At 34.3% G+C, this 21803-nt stretch overlaps 1 protein-coding gene across 8 annotated transcripts; it reads left to right on the top strand.

Moving 5' to 3' along the window:
• The first annotated feature begins 14004 nt into the window (after positions 1-14004).
• Positions 14005-20321, top strand: LOC104593451 (S-type anion channel SLAH2-like). 8 transcript variants are annotated; one of them, XM_088892424.1, is made up of 7 exons: positions 14632-15108; positions 15364-15460; positions 16784-16991; positions 17275-17787; positions 18051-18821; positions 19479-19510; positions 19612-20321. In XM_088892424.1, exons 2-7 carry the CDS (start codon positions 15447-15449, stop codon positions 19979-19981), a joined length of 1908 nt encoding a protein of 635 aa, XP_088748550.1. In that variant the 5' UTR covers positions 14632-15108; positions 15364-15446; the 3' UTR covers positions 19982-20321. The 8 variants fall into 8 exon arrangements, with proteins under 8 accessions (XP_088748555.1, XP_088748552.1, XP_088748550.1 ...); XM_088892425.1 differs by having other exon boundaries at positions 15364-15449; XM_010253291.2 differs by having other exon boundaries at positions 15369-15460.
• Positions 20322-21803: the final 1482 nt, after the last annotated feature.

The raw sequence follows: 21803 nt of genomic DNA on the forward strand, positions 1-21803 counted from the left end.
TTTACAAACTGATCGGCTTTGGGGTGAGCCAACTTAGGGGTGCAAGTCAGGTTAGCCTGAGTTAACTGTTTACACTGTTTAAGTCTTGGGCTTTGGGTTGGTCTCATTGAAATTTTGACAAAATCCCAATCCTAACCTACAAAAGTTGCACCGCTAAGACAACTAAGCTTATACCATGTAAAGGTAATTTACAAAGAGTTCACTTTTGCCACGACACCGTTGTAGTGTAGGAATAAAACAGAAAATTATGGCCTTAAATGAAATGTAGTGGCTCATCAAGAAGTCACTTCATCTAATTTGAAGTGTGGCCATGGCAACAAATCAAAGGCTTTGATTTAATTGGTTCAGCCAAGGGCTACGACACTATCATAGAAAATGTTTTTTTTTTTTTATTATTATCTAACATGCTTCCTCATGTGAAAGTCTATCAAGCTTGAAGTATGAATAAGCATAGGCCCACCCACCAACCCACCCACCTATTTTCATCTGTTTACATCTTTTTCTTGGCTCACTTGGACCATTTCGAAACATTCCAATTCAATGTTTTGACCATTCTGTTCTTCTTTTTTTTTTTTTTTTTGTAATTTAGATTAATTCTAACCCAAACCAGGTTCATTGACACCTATATTCTTATCTTTCATCAATGAGCTAGATATTGACTCAATCCAACCCAATCCAATATAAATTAATTAGTGATGGACCGGGCCCAATCCAATCCAATAAAAACTTTGGACAGTTAAGATTGGAGTGATCAAATTCAATATGTCTTATTGGTCCATCCAACCTGTCCAAATTGATTTTGGTTTGGATGGGGCCCAATCCAAAACCGTTCCATTGACATCCTTAATTCCAACTAACATGAACTGGAGGACGGGTTTGGACTTAAATGGGCTATTTCAAATGGAAATTTCTACTTCCACTAACCATTCTTATAAAGAGTACGATTTGCCTGTGATCGAGTAAACCCAATTTTAAGAAGAGTTTTTCAAAATCTATCAAACCAAGCCCTAGGAGACTGCTTGAGACCATAAAGGGATTTCTTTATATGATAAACCTTCCCCTCACTATTAAGGAAGCTTACTCCCTGGGTAATATCCATGTAAAACTCTTCTTGAAGATTTCTATTGAAGAATTAATTCTTTATGCCCAAAATTTTAAATATGACAACACAAAGATCATCTAAATCCTACACCGTTTATCCCTTCATCTTAAGACCCAAAGCCAAAATTGATTATGATTGTTCTATTGGGGTCATTTTGATCTTAAACCTCATTTCACATTAAATTATAAATTGAACACTATAAATTTAATACGTAAAGGCTAAAATTCCAAATTTGATGATACCAATATCATCCAAATCTGGCACGTTTACCCCTTTCATCTTAAAACCCCAAGTCATAACCAATTTTGATCGTTTGATCGTGTTATTTTGATCCTAAACCTTATTTCATATTAAATTAGAAATTGAACACTATAAGTACGTAGAGCCCAAAATTATAAAACCGACAACACAAAGATTAACAAAATCTAACACCATTTAACCATTCATCTTAAGATCCAAAGCTGGAATTGGTTCTAATCATATGATTGAGATCATTTTGATCCTGAACCTTATCTCCCATAAGGTCATAAATAGAACACCATAGATACATAGAGCCCAAAATTCCCAAATCTGACAACACTAAGATCACCCAAATTTGACATCGTTTACTCCTTCATCTCAAGACCCAAAGTCGGAACCAATTTTAATCATCTGATTGGGATAATTTTTTATCTTGAACCATATCCCACATGAAATAAAAATCCAACCTTTTAGATTCATAGAGCTCAAAATTATGAGTCTAATGATTCCAATATCATCAAATTCTAACACTGTTAACCCCTTTATTTTGAAAATTGAAGCTAGACTTGACCCAGACCCTCCGTTTGGAATCTTCTTCGCTACAACTTCAAACCTAGAGAACCACATGACCAAATCTTTCTTCTAGCCTATAGAACCATCTTGAAATTTAAAATTTAACCAATAAGTGAGCCTCCAATCAATCAAGTCAATCACTTAAACTTGAAATGTTCAATTTAGGCAAATTGGTAAAATATTTTATTTACTGTCTTGATTGGTTGAGAGGATCTCTCAAGCTGTCATGGCAGCCCCTTGTCTCATTCAATCTCCCTCAAAAGCATTTTAAATCTCATCCATTGATCTCTCCAATCTCAAATCTCAGCCCTCCATTCCCTTCTAGAATCCCCCCTAAAACTCTATAAATGCCCACCCCTTCTCACACAATGGCACATTCTAACCTAGGGGAAAACCCATGCAAACACCTTAGTTTGCATGTCTTGATTTCTTTTAGACTTTAACGTAACTTTCATCTAGTGGAGGCCATTTATTCTCACCAAATGAAAATCCATTTCTAATGTCTCTAAGTGTGTTTTATCTCATATCTATACTATATATATAAGTGCAGATGTAGAGTGAAAGGTTTTCTGGACTAAAACTATCTTCTAATTCTTTGTTTAAGAAAGGGTATAAAATTCATTTTATAACATCTTTAAGGTTAGCTTTAATTGCTACTAAAATGCCTATATTTTATAAATTTAATGTTAGCTTTAATTAAGGTATTAAATCCCATTTTCTCTTACTAAATCTTATATTTACGTTATTTTTCACTAATAAATGCTACTAATTAGATCTATGTCAAAATTTTTAACAATATAAACCCATATATTTTAAAACTGACTCAAAAACAAAACCATTCTTTATCCAATTGGTGGCTAAACATTTCAACCATCCAAATCAAATTAATCAACCCATAAAGTCAAAGTTAGGTAATAAAATTTTTAAAATAGAAATAAATATAAAAAAATAAAAAAAAATGTAGTAAAAATTAGATACATTTATGATATTTTTATTAATCAAATTAAAAAAAAAGATAAGTGCAATAAACAAGAATTATTTTTATTGATAATGAAAATGAAATACATAATTTAGAATTAATCAAAAATGAAATTATCTTACTGTTTGACAAAGATCATTAGCTCAACTTTTGGGTCAAATGTGATAACTTTAATGTCATAAATTTATAATAAAATTTAATAAATATAAAAATACAAAAATAAAACATACATAAATTTTGTAAAATAATTCAGGCACATGTATAATATTATATATTTAATATATTAAACAAAAGGTAAGTATGACATATCTGAATTATTTTTACACAGAAATACAAAAAATATAGAAAAAAATTGAACACATCTATAATTCTATATTCTATATTTACACAACTATTAATAATATGAATAAAATTGCGGAACCTTCTTTTGACTAAAATACTCATTTTTGAATTTACTCCTTATTTAATTATGAGGTTTAAATTGCAAATTGAACTACTATTTTTCACCTCATTTAATTCCCCTATTTAAACCTTACATTTTCTTTTTATAAATGAACAAAAAAAAGATACACCAAAAAGATAAAACATTACAAAAAAAGAGTCTAGCCAAGCAGTTTGTTAGTGATAATTGAAACTACACAACTCGATCCAATTATCACATATTTGGATTAGGTGTTTGTGTAATCAAATTTGGATTTTGCAATTTTCATCCAATTAACAATAAAGAATAAAAAATACATAAAATTTATAATAAATTTGGATACATTATTACTATCATTATCATAATATAAAATTGTCACAAAGATGATTGCTCACATGCACACTTACTAGTGCATCAAAAAGACCACATGTTTCTCACAAAGATGATTGCTCACGTGCATGATGACATTTAGTAAAACTAGTAAGTGCATACGTTTTTTGCACAAGGCAGTTCTAAGAGATGATAATGATAGTAATAATGTATCCGAAATTTTCTATAAATATGTATATTTTATTTTTTATTTTTTATTATTAATCGATGTAAATTACAAAATCCAAATCTGATTACATAAACACCTTATCCAAACATGTGATGATTGGACTTAGTTGTGAAGGTCCAAATATCATTGATAGGCCTACCTACTTGGCTAGATTCTTCTTTTTGTAATATTTTATTTTTTTGTGTAGCTTTTTTGTTTATTTATTAAAGAAATGTAAGATTTAAATAGAGGGAATTGAATAATGTGAAAAGTAGTAGTTAAATTTACAATTTAAATCTCACAATTAAATAGGGACTAAATTCAAAAAATGAGTATTTTAGTTAAAAAAGTTCCACAATCTTATTTATATTTTTAATTGTAGTGTAAATATAGAATTATAGATGTGTTCAATTTTTTTTATAATTTTTGTATTTTTGTGTAAAAATAATTTTGATTTGTCACACTTACTTTTTGTTTAATATGATAATTATATAATATTCTACATGTGTCTAAATGTTTTTTTTTTGCAAAATTCATGTTTTTTTTATTTTTGTATTTTTATATTTTATTAATTATTATTATTTATTTATGGCACATTTTTGACCCAAAAATTGAACTATTGATCTTTTCTAAATAGTAAAATAACTTCATTTTTGGTCAATTATAAATTATGTATTTCATTTTCATTATCAACAAAATAACTCTTGTTTATTACAATTATTTTTTTAATTTTATTAACAAAAATATCATAAATGTGTTTAGTTTTTTCTATATTTTTTTGTAATTTTTATATTTATTTTTATTTTAAAAATTTTATTACCTAACTATGACTTCATAGGTTGACCAATTTGATTCAAATGGTTGAATTGCTTAGCTACCACTTGGATAAAGAATGGTTTTTCTTTATAGTCAATTTTAAAATATATGGGTTTATATTGTTGAAAATATTGACATGGATCTAATTAGTAGCATTTATTAGTAAAAAATAACTTAAGTGTAAGATTTAATAAGAGAAAATGGGAGTTAATATCTTAAGTATAAGACTTAATGAGAGTGGATTAAATAAGGTGGAATGTAATAATTGAAGTTACATTTTCAACCCTTACAATTAGAGATGGACTAAATAGACAAATAAGGGCATTTTAGTAGCCACTAAAGCTGACATTAAATCCGTAATAAAATGACTTGTATGCCCTTTCTCAAACAAAGAAATTTATATTAATATGTATTTTTTTATATTTTTTTATTTTTATTATTAATAAGATGTAGATTGCAAAATCTAAATCTGATTACATAAAAAACCTCATCCAAATATCATTGGACTGAGTTGTGAAGCTTCAAGTATCATTGATAGGCCTACCTATTTGGCTAGATTCTTCTTTTTGTAATGTTTTATATTTTTTGTGTATCTTTTTTTTTTTGTTCATTTATCAATGAAATGTAAGATTTAAATAGAGATAATTGAATGAGGTGAATGATGTTGTTTAATCCAAGGTGTGTTGAGCCGAACATGTAGTAGATAGTCCTACATATTGGACGAGGTCGAGGTGGAAGGACGACCCGTGCATCGTAATTTGCAAGCATAGAGAGTATCAGAGACCTGATGAATTTATCCCTAGGTAGGCACTTCGACACTCAAGTTAGTAATGAAGAGAGAGATTAGTTGTGTTGAGTAGGTAGACAGTTGGTCCAAGCCAAGGGGAGTAATGTGTGCTAGATCCCAAAGAACTTACCTTGAGGGAAGATGCCTTTATATAGATTGAACACCCATGTTGTAGTTGGATGAGGTCCATTGGGTTGTTAGGATGAGGTCACCCACTGAGGTTCTTGGGAGGTCCTGCTCTTTCCATCGGGCTACATCTCCTTGTCTGTGTGAGACTTTCTTCCTCATGAGGCCTCTTCATGACGCGGTTGTGGTGACGTGTGCCAACATGGTCCAAAGTCACTGGCCATGAAGGTAGATCACGTGGCAGCTTTGGCCAGCTAAGGTGTCACTCGATCAATGAAAAAATAGTAGTAAGGGTGTCACCCGTCCAATCCAAAATCAATTTTGATGGATTGGACAAACCAACAAGACATATTGGATTAGAGGAATTTGGTTCAAAATATTTATTAGATCGTGTTGGACCTGGTCCATCCATAATAATTTATATTGGATTGGGTTGGATTAAGTCAATATCTGGTCCATTGATATAAGATAAGAATATAGGTGTTAATAGACCAAGTTTGGGTTGAAACCAATCTAAACTAAAATGAATTTGAACAGACTGGACAATCTAGACATTGAATTAAATTGGTCCAAAATGGTCCAAACTATTTATTGGATAGGATTGGACCTAGTCCATTTGTAATTGACTCATGTTGGATTGGATTGGATTAGACCAAATCCAGTCTAATTGACACCCCTAGTAGTTCAATTTACAATTTAAAGTCACAATTAAATAGATACTAAATTCAAAATTGAGTATTTTAGTTAAAAGAATGTTCCATAATCTTCTTATTCATATTTTAATAGTAGTGTGAAAATAGAATTATAGATGTGTTCAATTTTTTCTATAATTCTTTTTGTATTTCTATGTGTAAAAATAATTCTGATACGTCACACTTACTTCTTGTTTAATATGATAATTATATGATATTATGCATGTACTTTAATGTTCTTTTAAAAAAATGATTCATTTATTCATTTTGTATTTCTATATTTTACTAATTTTGCTTGCTTGCTTGCTTGCTTGCTTGCTTGCTTGATTGATTTATGACATTAAATACTAACAAATTTGACTCAAAAGTTGAAATACTGATGTTTGCCAAATAGTAAATTAATTTCATTTTTTTTTATCAATTCTACATTATGTATTTAATAAAGAATTTCTTAGCCACCACTTAATATATGATTGATCAATTTGATAGGTTGATCAATTTGATTCAAAAGGTTGAATTTCTTAGCCACCATTTCGATAAAGAATGGTTTTGTTATTGAGTTAGTTTTAAAATATACGGATCTATATTATTAAAAATATTGGCATAGATCTAATTAGTATCATTTATTAGTGAAAAATAACTTAATATATGATTTAATAAGAGAAAATGAGAGTTAATACTTTAAGTTATAAGACTTAATGAGGGGGGATTAAATGAGGTGGAAAGTAATGATTGAAGTTACATTTTCAATCCTTACAATTAGAGATGCACTAAATAGACAAATATGGGCATTTTAGTAGCAATTAAAGTTGGTATTAAAGCTATAATAAAATGACTTTTATACCCTTTCTCAAACAATGAAATAGGGATAGTTTTAGTCCAAAAAACTTCCACTCTACATTCCCACTTTTATATATAGTATAGATTGTTTGGTAATCAATTGGTCATTAATATAAATCCATTAACTTTGTTTGATTAATTTGGATAGGAAAATTAAGACTTTGCCTTTAGGTCTATAAGGATATTTTAATGTCATATTCTCATTCATTAGCGTTTTAAATCTGGATGATCTCATTTAGTCATTTGATTAAATTCGGTTGATCGATCATTTTGGAATTTTTTCTATATTTTTGGAAAATTTTCTATATTTTTTGGAAAATTTTCTGTATTTTATTATTTTTATATTTAGATATTTTTATTTTTTCACGTATTGTTATTTTTCCTATACTTTTCTGTGTATTTTATTTAAATTTCTATGATATTTTTATTATATATAAATATTTTTTATTTTTTTATTTATTTATGATGTCATGGGTCAAACCGTTCGACCTGGACGATTGAACCGACGAACTGGAAAATGGTGCTATGACAGGTTCGGTTCTAAAAACCATGGAGCAAAGTGTTGCCCTTGACTTATAGCATGTTTCCTCATGGTCCTAGGCATAAACTCATTATTTACTAGCACTGCACTTTAATTTATTATTAATCTATTTAATTTTTGCAAAAATAGTTGAATCACCGCATCTTACCTCCAAAGCATGATCCCTCCCAAATGGGTTAATAATCATAACTCACAAGATATCTTGATCATTTCAAAATATGTATAATGCAAACGAACTATTTTATTTTATTTTATTTTGTGGAAATATTATTAATACAGTTTCTCTTTTTTTTTTTTTTTAAATTCTAGATTCTCAGTGCCCACTGAATATCAGTGTAACATGATTATATGGATGATTTTGGCCACAATATAATCAAAACCATAAACCTGGCATCTTATGTGGAAAGAACCAAAACCACACATTTATCTATGCTTTTGCCAAATTGGTAGAGCATCTAATTTACTGTTCCGTGCATGAATCTAAAGGGGGAATTTTGCCTCCTAAAACAAATGCGTGCAAAAGTGAACTAGATCTAAAAATTGCACTCAATTTGGATCTCCTCTGCAAGGAAATAGAGCCACCAATTAAGAATATTATTTGTTTTCAGAGCAACCAAATATAACCAATGCCTCAATTCTTGTTCTTAATTTATGCGTTGGCTTGTCTTTTGACTAAAATGACCATTGCCAACAAAAGCAAAAGCATGAGCCATGAAGTATAGAAAGAGTATGTTGTAGAAGCACTTATAGCACAAGATAGCAAAACCGTGTAGGATGTGTGTATGTTTGTTATTTCTTGTAGGGGTAAAAACATCTATGCATGGTGATAGTTGTATCTCACAATGAAAAGATAGGACGTTGGCCACTTTTGGATGCTAATAAATATTTTTGGATGCGAAAAAATTTGTTACTAAAAGGAATTAGTTACTTTAAAAATATTAAATGCTATTTTTGTTAAATTTTATAATATTTGATAGAAACTTGTAAAATGAAGTCATGGTTGGATTGGATTAATTAGGGAGAATGACGGTTCATCCCAGGGTCAGAATTTTTAGGCCCAAAGTAAAGTTAGGGTGGGTGCCAGCTCGGAATTGATGCTAATTTACGGGTGGGCATTGGTGTATAGAGTGGGGATTTTTGACCTTTTGAATGTTTATAGCTTTACAGTGGAATTCAGAAATCTATATTGAGCCTGTCCGTACTTTTCCCGCTTGTGGAGAAAAGAGGTTTCCATGAAATTGAATGCTAATTTTCTTATATTTTCCTAGAATAAATGTTTTATGGCATATAATACCAAATACAATCATAGTGGATAGGGCTATTCACAGGTCAGGTCGGGTTGGTTTACTAGTTTTTTTTTTCAACTGCTCGGGTCACCTAAAGATTAAACCGAAACCAACCCTCTATTAAGCAAAATCGACCTGGTCGGTTTAGGTTGATTGGGTTGGTTTTGGTTTAAATATATACATTTCCGAAATATATATTTCAGCTTTTAAATATATATATTTCGAAAATATACATATTATATATAATATTTCAGTTTACATTTTCTGGAAATATATTTAAAACTATAATATTTCTGTGAGAATATATTTATAAATAACTCGGTTCGGTTCAGTTCGGTTTTCATGTGTGAAAATCAAAACCAAACCGAATTATCGATTTATTCATTTTTACAACCCGAAATCAACTGGTGGTAAAGAAAATCTGACCAAATCAGGTTGGGTCGGGCCGGATTGACAATGATACTTTATTTAGTTAGCATTCATTGGATACCATAAATCTTTTGATGGCATTCATATTAGCAACGCAATTTTTCTAGAGAAATAATTATATAAAATTAGGCAAAATTTATGGTGCATCGTGCAGCAAAAGAGGTGATGGTTTAATGCATGTACAATCAATATGATTGGGTTTAAGTTTAATGCATGTACAATCAATATTAGTAAATGTGCATTAGTTGAACTCCTAATACTATCATTTCATTAATGGCAAAGTCTATAACTTTTATTGACTTTTCAGCCAAATTTAGTGAGGAAAGTTGATTTTTCCACCAATTTTATAATATTCTTTTTGCATTTTAGTAATAAAATCAGTTCCACTTTTCCTGCCAACACCTACCTTTCTCTCATGTGGATAACTTTTTCACGTGATTAAGTGAATTTTCCCATTTAGTTAAGTAAAGTTAAAAATTGTAAATGAATGAGGCATTAATACCTCCACTTCCAGGAACCACAGTGCAATGTTTTGTTGTGGTTTCATAAAAAGTATTTTTTAAATGAAAAAATAAAAAAACCAGTCCTAACCCATTACATGTCGTTTTATTTATTATATGTGATAAAAATACCCTTAACACGTGCGAGTCATATGCAATTGTGTCAATATTAATAAAAAATGAGTAGCTTTTGTTTAAAGAATAAAATATCTATTCAGTAAGATCATCTAACTGCTTAAGCTTTCAAGTAAAACGGTTCTTGAGAGGTTGGTTCATTATCAAATTAAAAGTAAAAACTTAAAAAAAAGAAAAGTAGAGTCGTCAATTACAATTGCATTTTATCGGGTCGACCTGATAATCTATTGATTTAGAATCGAACTACCATGACCCGGACCAGACCCAACCAACTTGTAGACAACATCTGCTCCAGCGTCATTGCATCAAGCAGAAGATATGCATGAATGATGAAGGGTGCCCATGAAGTGGTGTTAGTTCAAAGTTCAAACCTGTTATAGGGCTCTCAACGGGTCGGGTCCAGGTGAAATCGGAATTGACCCGATAAGATATATTAAGGACATGGAATCAAACCGGACCCGATAGGGTATGTAATTTTAGACTTAAATTTAAATCGATCAGTTCTTGGGACAATCAGCTCTGAGCCGATGGATCCAATTATAATATATTTATTAAAATTATTATATAAATAATATTAATTTATTTACTATATCATACATTTGAGATATATACATATATCTCTCAGGTCGGGTTTAAATCGGTTTGGGATTGAATAGAACCGGTTCCAAACTGATAAGATTCGGAACAATATATCGGGATCCAAACCCAGAACCAACCCAATCGATTTGAATCCATTGGGTCCAACCAGGCCCATTGACAGCCCTAGGATGAGCTAAAAGTTAGGTTGTAAGAGGCTGCGCGGCAGCTGCATGCGTATCCCTCTCTCCACTAACCCACGTTTGAGCCAAGAATGGGATCTGACTTTGACAACTTGTGTGGGCAAGTGGCAATCAACATCATATTGCTCTTCTGATCTAAGGATGATGGGTCTTACCAAGTCCCATTTATCGAATTCAAATCAGCATCCCATAAGATTGCCTCCCACAACGTCCCACAATATATCATCGCTGTGTATTGAGAATGTCTTCTGATGTTCTAAAATTATCATCAGATTTTTTTAATACACGACAAAGATGTACTGTGGGATGCTGTGAAGGGGAATTTTGTGGAAGGCTGATTTGATCTCCCATTTATCAGAAAAGTCTATCCCATTCCGACATCTGTTTTAGAAATTTGTTTTTAATCTTTTGAGGGTATGGCACTAGGCAGGCGGTATTTAAGTAATCACATAAATCATTACGATATCACCAAATTTGACCATGTAAGATCAATCACTATTATAAAACTTGTTTGCATATTATTATCTCTTTCTAATTAAGGATCTACAATCTTTTTAGTTTGATTGACATTTATAGAAAAAGATTTTGTATAATTTTTTTTTTAATGGGATTGGGACAAATGACGAAAGATCAGCACCACCAGGCATCATATGCACTAAACATTAAATAAACACGGGGCATTAGGGGAAAAGTCCAAAATAACATTTCCTCTCACATAACCGAGAAAGACATTTTCTTCATAAATGCTTAACCACATAGTTTTCAAAGTCGGATCGAACCGAAAAATTGGGGCGATCGGCTCCATTTTCCCTCAAAATCAGATTTTCTCTAAAAATTATTGATTTTGGCCAATAAACCCCTGACCTGGTCATTTAATCATTCGAACCGTTCGACCCGACAATTAAATCTTGACCAGTTCGGTCTCCGGATTGGTTTTAAAAACCATGATTAACCAAACAAAAAATTAGATTCTATATGGAGAAATACCTACTTAGTATTGAGTTATAGTCATTTAGAACCAAACAATAAGGGACTTGATGAGGGCAGGCTGCCAGTTCGTGCCAGGGCTAGGTCATGCCAAGCCGCCTACGATTGTATGTTTAGAACCAAACAATATACAATCATAGTGTATAGGGCTCTACGGCATGGGCAACACTACTGCTGAAAGACCTAGTCGCCTCTACGACATGGGCAACAATACTGTTGAAAGACCTAGTCGCCTCTACGGCATAAGCAACACTACTGCTGAAAGACCCAGTCGCCTCTACGACATGAGCAACACTACTGCTGAAAGACCCAGTCGCCTCTACGGCATGGGCAATACTACTGCTGAAAGACCCAGTCACCTCTACGGCATGGGCAACACTACTGCTGAAAGACCCAGTCGCCTCTACGGCATGAGCAACACTACTGCTGAAAGATCCAGTCGCCTCTACGGCATGGACAACACTACTGTTGAAAGACCCAGTCGCCTCTACGGCATGAGCAACATTACTACTGAAAGACCTAGTCGCCTCTACAGCATGGGCAATACTACTACTGAAAGACCCAGTCGCCTCTATAGCATGGGCAATACTACTGCTTAAGACCCAGCTGCCTCGTCGGCATGGGCGAAGTCCAAGAGTGGATTATAAGTCGCTCCCAGAACCTAAGGGCTAAAGTACTGAACTGACAGAGACCTCAGCACCTTACGGGCAGCTCGCTTCCAAGCAGCTCCCAGAGCCTAAAGAAACTGAATCAACGCCTACAAGCTCGTCGAATTACGGGCCAAAAGGAGAAATCTACTCCCTTTGCTGAGTTACTTTCAGTTCGGCAGTGGGGGGCAACTGATGATGGCGGATTTGGCCCTCCAGTGACATTATGACACCTGGCAGCCTCTTGACAGCTAAGTGCAGCCTCTTGACAACCAGGCAGCTCACTATAGGCAGTTTTCCACAGGCAGCTCACCACTAGGCAGCTCGCCCTCATGTAGCCTGGCACCTCAGAACAACTAGGTGACACCCGGGACCACTTTGACAACAACTTGCCTTTGCTAAGTTGATGGTGTCCCACCAGGCGACCTGGCACTAGCACGACCTGGCCCTGGCACGAGCTGGCAGCCTGGCCCTGGCACGACCTAGCCCTGGCACGAGCTGGCAGTCAGGCCCTAGCGCGACTTGGCCCTAGCACGAGCTGGTAGCCTGGCCCTGACACAACCTGGCAGCCTGGCCCTGGCACGAGCTGGCGACCTGGCCCAGGCACCGACCTGGTGGCTTGACACAGGCGCCAACCTAACAACCTCGAGGAACTCACCACCGTACCCCGCATTTCACGGGATTGTGACTTGTAACGGCTATATTAGCTCACCAACTCCTCGTTCTGACGGGAAGGGACAGTATTACCGTTTGACGGCATTTCATCCACCTAACACGCAACAAGTCCCATCACAGCGGGAATCCAAGAACTGGTCCACCTAACCCACGAGGACTCCAGTATATAAAGACCTCACCCCCAAGGGCGAAGGGGGAGATGTTAAGAGGCTAAGATGTAAAAAGGGATGGTAATCTCTGCTATCTAGCTCTCTCATTCTCTTATATCATCTTCAAGCTCTCTACTACTATACTGTGCTAACTTAGCCATCGGAGTGTCCCTGCCGGGTAAGCCACCCCTGGGTCCTCTGACATTTAGTTCCTTGCAGGCCTCTAAAAGAGCAACAAAGTTCATCAAGGTAGCTCACCACCAGGCAGCTCATCAAGGTAGCTCACCTCCAAGAAGCTCATCAAGGTAGCTCACCACCAGGCAGCCCATCAAGGTAGTTCACCTCCAAGCAGCTCATCAAGGCAGCTCAGCACCAGGCAGTTCGCCACTAGGTAGCTCGCCATCAGGGAGCTCCACTTCAGCCTTTAAGTCACAGACCACTTGGGAGCAGACGAGATGACGATGTACTTAGCCAAAAAATTGACACCAGAAACGGTTACATAAAAACTATTTAGCATATCTTTTATGGAAATATAACACGTCAAACGGGGTCCAAATCCTTCGCATTTTTATCTCTTTCCAATATAAATATGGGTCTCTAGACTCTCTACACTCGTACTCATCCCAACAAGAAGCCACGAAAGACAAGAATGCAAATCTGACTAGATTTGCACCACCACTTTGTTGTTGTTGTTGTTTGTGAATGTTTTTTAATTCCTGACGTATCTCAAATTAAAGCTTATGCTCCGATCCGACTGTATGTCGCATAAGAGAGCACAGACCAGCCTTTTCTGCGATTCTCTTGGAAAGTTGTTGGTCTCTAAAGCCTTCTCAGCCGTCATGTTTATTTATTAGTTTTCTTGGTGGTGCATTAATTTTTTGAAGCAAGAACAAATTGGAGCTGCAAGTTACCGTAATGGCTATTGAACGTTTTGGAACCCGACATTTGACCAATCACAACCAAGAATCGTGGGGGACTCATATTCTGGGCTTAATTTTAACTTTAATTCATTGGTTTTCTTTGATGTGGGGACTCATATTATCGATGGATGGGGGATTTGTCCTCTGGATGGTTGTACAAAGTCGTTTTTCTGGTGTCATATTCAGGCTAGAAACAGGCATGCAGACTATATATGCATGTTGAAAGCTATCGGTGCAAGAAGCGTAGATTTCAAACAAGTTAGTTGTCAATTCCTGGGTGATGGAATTCTTCTTCGTGATTCATGCTTGTAATTTTCATGGTATTAGAGACTTAAGAGTATTCTACTTTTCTTGTTGCATTGAAAATACCCAACTGTCGTCCAAATCCCTTGGCTTAGCTGTAGCAAACTAGCAACCGGCAATTGTAAGTCACATCTTGCGCCTCTCTGGTTCTATTTCTTATTCGGGTTTGATTGGAAATATCGAAATAAACTTCAGATATTAGTAGAAGACTGGTTAGTTTTCTTCACAATTTCAGATATATATTTAAAATGTAGCAGATTAACTGGGGTGGAGTTTTAAAATTTATACATTCATTGTCCTTTCTTTGGGCCTGTGAAATGTTTTAATGTCATGGGGGTAGACCATCCCCAGCCAATCCTGGTGCAGATTCCAAGCCTCTGGTACAACAAGTAGGAGGCCTTACCAACCAGCCAGTTGGCACTTTGTGTGAAATTTGCTGTCATGTTTATCTATTTAAGCTGGTCTCTTTTTTCCATGAAAGCCTGTAGATGATTCCAGGATATTTGTTTTCTTGGGACTCCTTGAAGAACATATTTGTTTTGTTGTTGAGGCTATACTCATATTTCTTTGCCAAACTGATTGCTCAAACTGCAAATGATCTCTGAGTTAATTACCAGCTAGTTTGAAGGAGAGAAATGTCTATGTAAGTTGTATCATTTATCCAAGTAAGAAATAGTTTCCGGGCTACAATTATTGATCAAATAGAACAAAATAGGGCAAAATTACATTAGTAAGATTTTGTTTTTATTAATCAGCACTCGTGAATATCTACCCATGCACTGCATTCATTCATTCTTTCAGCCATCCTATTATGAATTTGAAGTTCTATTTATACTCCATGACACCCAGATGCGGATTGATTTTTTTTTTAATCATTGTTTCTGTTTACTTGGTTTAGGATAGAATCCCTTGCAAATTGTTCTAAGAAAATGTACTGGTGGCACACAATCATTATTCTTCATAAGGCCTGGTGGAAAGAAAATGGTAGAGCAATGGTAGAGCTCCAGTTTATTTTATTATTATTCTTATTCTTATTCTTATTCTTATTCTTATTATTATTATTATTATTATTATTATCATCAATGATAGAGCTTCATCCAAGTCAATATATGTGATTGGTTATACTGAGAGTTCTGATTTATGATTTCTTAGTTATTGGAACAATACTGGATATTGGCCTGCTAAATTTCACCTTTTGTTGCCAACCAGAGAAGAAGGCCTCCACTAACAAGACGTTAGATCTTGAAATCTGATAACCAGGACCAAGTTTATTAAGACAACCATACAAATGAAACTTTGATCTCCCTCTTTTCAGTGCTTTCTTTTTCCTTTTGTGCTGGAACACCAGATGAAGCAGAGAGTTTACATATTCTGTTCTTTGTTATAAGTGTGCGGAATTCAGCAACTTTAATTCCTGTCTTTGAAAGCTTTGAAATTAATAGGGGTCATTTCAATTCTGTTGTTCGAAAGATTCCGAAACGAAAAGAATATAAAAGAAAGAAAGAAAGAAGGAAGACGGAAATCCAAGTCCGAAGCAAAGCTGTTTCAGAATTTTATGTTTTTCTTACTAGTTACTGGCTTATAATATTGTGAATAAAATCAACAGCATGTTCATATAATTAGTGGGGAAAGGTTCTATCTTTAGCTTTATGGCTAGAAGTGGTCTATGGGATGGAGTCTAGATTCCTTCGGGACTACCAGGAAATTTTCTGTCCTCTTTAAGGATTTCTTTCTTTCGTTTGTTTTTGGTTGGGGGTGGGGGATGAATCATGCAAAATTGTGGTTGAGGATAACTGACAGTTACTGACAGTTCTGAATGCATTGATCCTCAGCATCTTGTCATGGATTAGTGGATATTTCTTACTTCCACTTTCAGGGGGGAGTATTCAGTAGAGAGATCAGTTTCTGGTAATGAAATTTCTGCAATTTCTAAAATTAATTTGCCGTTTCACAAACCAAAGTAAAATGGTCTAATATTATTGTTTACAGTTTTCTGCTACTAACCTTTTTTACAGATCAGCTTGTCTACAAGCTATGCATTAATTTTGGAATAAACCAAATGTTAAATTAAAGAGTTCATCATTTAGATGAAATACAAATTCTAGCTGACCCCATATAGTTGGGACAAGGCTTAGATGATGAAATAAAACTTCTAACTAATACCTGAATGAAGATAAAACTAAAGGATAGTATGTAAAGAAGCTATATGCGCTATGTTTATCTGATACGAAACTGCTTTTATCTAGTAAATGGAATTCTTCTTTGTTTGCCTCCTAGTGAAAGAGCAAAGTATAACCAAAATTTCTTATATTTTATAGCTGTAAGTGGGTCGACATGGAGGACAACAAATGCCAGAATTTGCTGAAGCAGGATTCTCCTGAAGAACTTCCATCCCTTCTGAAGTATATAGAATCCAAGACAGTGTCTGGATTTGATGACATTGAAGAGTGTGGTAGCCTGAATCAACAACTTCAATCAACCGCTAGGACTACTCCAACTTCGGATCCTGTTTGTGCATTAGCTAAGGTAATTTGTGTCTTCAACAAAGCAGCTATTGATCATAGGGATATTGATCCTCATATGTCCCGACTTAATTTTTAATTGATTCATCATGTCTTTGATGACCTTGACAAGGTCTGGGTACATAAATGAGCAGTGTGAACAGTTTACATAATTACATCCTCAAATGGGTTTGAACTGGTGTCATTTACTTGTGTTGCCATGTCTTCATTTACTTGTTTTATTTTCTTTTTAAATATTGAGCTGTTATTCAATTTGTCTTACTGAACTATAAGCCACTGCTTTCCAGAGGCAGGAGGATGCATCTCAAGCCACTAATTCTGAACGGTTGCATTCTGTCTCTATCAGCATGCCTTCTTCTCCTTTGGGGAATGACTTGGAAAGCAATAGAAAAGTTTTATTAATGGATAATGATGAAATGGATGTTAGCAGAAAGAACCCAAACTTTAGAGACACACCAGTGGATGTTAGCAGCAAACAACCAAAACAAGCCAAGTTTCATTCTCAGCCCATTCCAGTAGCAGTAGGCATTGCATATGTTGATGCAGTTTGCAGTACTGGAAAAGCTTCTGGTCCTTCAGAAGGACAACTAAGGAACTCAAGGATTGATGAATTCAAGGACAAAAGTTTTGATTCTTTCAAAACATGGTCTGGAAGACTTGAGAGGCAGCTATCTCATTTACGTGGAAAGCAGTGTGATCCTGAACCAGAAGTTAACACTACACAGAATTCTGAAATTGAAGTTTTATCAGTGGACCGGTACTTTGATGCTTTAGAAGGGCCTGAGTTGGATACACTAAAGGTATGTGATTTTCTTGTCATATTTTTCCCCTTTTGTTTTTGGTGAACTTGTTATATTAATTCAGTATTTCAGTTAACATGATCTTTTCTTGTAAATGCTTTTCCTTTAATCCTTTCCATGGGTATATTTAATTAGCTCTAATATAAATAAATAAATAAATAGAAAGAAGAAATGATTGAATGAATTTGTATGCTCCTAATAATAATTACTGAACAGTAGCTAACAAGATTTAAATGCTCATTAATTTCCCATTCCCTTTCCAGGATTCAGAGGGGTTGGTGCTTCCAGAAGACAAGCAGTGGCCTTTCCTTCTGCGTTATCCAATATCTGCTTTTGGCATGTGTTTAGGGGTTAGCAGCCAGGCAATTCTGTGGAAAACCCTGGCAACCTCCACATCCACAAGTTTCCTCCACATAAACCTGTCTGTCAATCTTGTCCTCTGGTGCATCTCTATTGGTCTTACAGCCCTGATCTTGTTAATTTATTCTCTTAAATTTATTTTGTACTTTGAAGCTGTCCGGCGTGAGTATTATCACCCCATCCGTGTCAACTTTTTCTTTGCACCTTGGATAGCCTTCCTGTTCTTAGCTCTTGGTGCCCCACCTTCACTTGCCAAAAACCTGCATGCAGCTCTCTGGTACATTTTGATGAGCCCAATCTTCTGTCTTGAACTCAAGATCTATGGACAATGGATGTCAGGAGGTCAGCGGAGGCTTTCAAAAGTGGCAAACCCTTCAAACCATCTAGCCATTGTTGGGAACTTTGTGGGTGCATTGCTTGGTGCATCTATGGGACTAAAAGAAGGGCCTATCTTCTTCTTTTCTGTTGGGTTGGCTCACTACATAGTGCTATTTGTAACTCTTTACCAGAGGCTTCCAACAAATGAGACACTTCCAAAGGAGCTCCATCCAGTGTTCTTTTTGTTTGTTGCAGCACCTAGCGTTGCTTCCATGGCGTGGGCAAATATTCAAGGGTCGTTTGATTATGGCTCAAGGGTTGCTTACTTCATTGCATTGTTTCTGTATGTCTCACTGGTTAGTCTCTCTTATCTCTTGTATGTATTTCTGAGTTCACAAAACAAACAAACAAATCATTTCACATTCATCTAAGAAATTCAATCTATTCAAAATAGGGGATGTTTAGGGGGGTTGCTTGCTTGCCAATATCTATTATTTTATTTTCTAAAGGAAAAACAACTGCTACATCAGTAAAAATAATATTGTAATCAGTCCCTAAATCTGCCCTCACTACTGAAGTTGGATGTGTGATGGAATTTTTGGGATTCGCTCTTTGATGGGTCCCTTACTACCTGCACTCTCCAATGGAAAATTTCCATTTCCTACTATGCTACTTCATATGAGGGACCCTCACATGAGGGCCTATTAGGATTGAAATGTGGACAAATACAGGTCCATCCATATCTTGTGCTGAAATTTAATTAATTATAATGGAGTGACGAGGATTGAACACTAAATCACTTGGTCAAACAGTTTCTGGTGCCATCTCAAAGAACCTTCGACCTAAAGACTTAAGCTATTAGTTGAGATCCTTGAATAGGATTTTATTCTCTAGCACAGTCACAGCAAAGTATCTGCAATCGCAGCTTGTATTGATATTTATTGTTCTTTTCAACTTTATAACATAAAACACATCTTAGTTATTTTATTTTGTTACTTTGGATCACTTTGCAGGCTGTTCGGGCTAATTTCTTTAAGGGGTTCAGGTATTTTTTCTTCTATTTTTTTCTTTGATTTTTAAGTAGCCATTATCTTTCCCCTCCTTTACATCCACATTTCTGAATTTTATTTACATCCCATACCACAGGTTTTCACTGGCGTGGTGGGCATACACTTTCCCAATGACAGGGGCTTCCATTGCAACCATCAGGTACTCAAGTGTAGTAAAAAATCCAGTAACACAATCTCTGTCTGTCATACTCTCTGCCATTTCTACTCTCACAGTGACAGCTCTGCTCATCACCACCATCCTTCATGCCTTTGTATTTCGAGACCTCTTCCCCAACGATATTGCCATTGCAATTACAACAAAAAGGCCAAAAAAGAGTAAGAAGCAGTTCCATCTGAGTTCTGGAAATTCAGATGCCAAAGATATTGAAGCTTCTTTGAAATCTGCTGGTTCAGATGGTGAAGGCACAGAAGTTTCTCTGAGATCTATAAGCGTAGATAAAAAATAGAAATGAAAGCTTCCTGCCTAATTAACCAGTACCCATGTTGTATAATCAAGCTCATGGTGTCAACACCATGCCGGATTTTCTGTTTTTCTACTTGTCCTACTTGAGAAAAGACTAGTTTTCATCACTCGGATGGTCAAACAAGGTGGTGATGGAGTTTTGTATCAGTAGTCATGGATAAATGTACAGTGAGACAATTGAATATAAGACTAGGAAGGTTGTGAAAAAGGTGTATGAGAAAATGGGAGGGATGAACCAATGATATGAATGGGCTCCCCCTTAGTGTTCCTTGTACAAAATAAAAAATAAAAAAATACTCTAACCAATTCAGTGATTGTGATAATCTGGTGTGTCAAGTTTTTCTTTTGCTTTTTCTTTTTTATTTTTTGAGAAAAGGAGATCTTCTAGTTGGCATCTGTTGATTGTATACCATGGGAATATCTATTCTTTTGGGATACCCTAAATATGGTAGAAATTTTCATGTATACAAATGATCATTCTGGGGAAGCTTCAGGTTTTATTGGCAGGGATGAAATATATATGTATTTTGTGCATTGAGAGCCTGTGTTTATGGATGATCGGTTCCTTAATTTTCTGGATCAAATTAAGGAATAAAGTTTAGTGATTAATTAAAAATCTTATTACAATTATAAATAATATTTTAATTATAAAATTTATCTCTCTCTCCATGGGATGTTTTAGGGCCCAGACATCATCACTATTTATATTGATGAAACATTAATGTGTTTGTCGAGCAAACGCTATAACAAGGTGGCCAGGTGGGTCAAGAAGATGACTCTAATAGATTGGATCATTACATAACCCAAAAGTGATCGCTCCAATTTATTTAGTTATTGATTCAAACAGATCTTAATTGATTCCGTTTAGTCTGCCAAATCTGTTATATAATTATTTATAAAATATATCTTGAAAGTAAATATTAGAAACACTATCCATTTCATTACTAATTAACATGTTTTTGTTAAAATATTAATTTAATTATAAATTACATTTTTAATAAAATATTTTTCTGTTATATTTTCAAAAAAAATGTTAAAATTTTGCTATTTTTTTCTAAATCATGTGAAAATTTTATTGTTAACTTTCTAAAGTGTTTTCCATGAACATGAATTTTCTCCTTATATGTCCATCGTGATAAACTTAATTTTTTTAAGCATTGACCAGTAGATCAAATGGATTAGGTCGTTTTCCCAGCTTTGTCAAGTCCCTAGGAGAATAAGAAAGTAGAAGAAGAAATGAACCAAGGGTCTAAAAATCCTTATGAAGTTCATGGATTGGATCATTTGAATACCAAAAATGTCCAACCCACTAACTTCAATTACCAATCCACCTGCTAGCTTCACTTATGAGTTCATACCAAATTTGAATGATCTTTGATCGATTCAACTCGGTTATGCAATTTTGAAAACAGAAAGATCAAATAAGGGAAATCTTTACTAAAAATTAATTTTATTAATTAGAAAATAATAGAAAATCAGAAAAATAAGGGAACATAACGGAAAAATTATTAATAGTTTTATTAATAAACCAAAAACAATATATTAAGGAATTATTTTAAGAAAATAGAAAATAACAAAAAATTAGAAACTTAATTTTTTAATTAATTGATAAAATAAGAGAAATTTTCACTAAAAATATCAAAAGTTTTTTAACATATTAAAAGTTATAATTAGCAAGAAAATATTAAAAATCGAAAAGAAACTAAAAAATAAAAAGAAGGAAAAAATTAAAAATCAGCAACTTACATTATATAATTAACTTCTTAAGTAACTTATTAACTAAAATAAATTAAATAATGTTTTAT

The sequence above is a fragment of the Nelumbo nucifera genome, chromosome 7 (assembly GCF_055504915.1).
Source record: "Nelumbo nucifera cultivar China Antique chromosome 7, China Antique-T2T, whole genome shotgun sequence".
Lineage (NCBI taxonomy): Eukaryota > Viridiplantae > Streptophyta > Magnoliopsida > Proteales > Nelumbonaceae > Nelumbo > Nelumbo nucifera.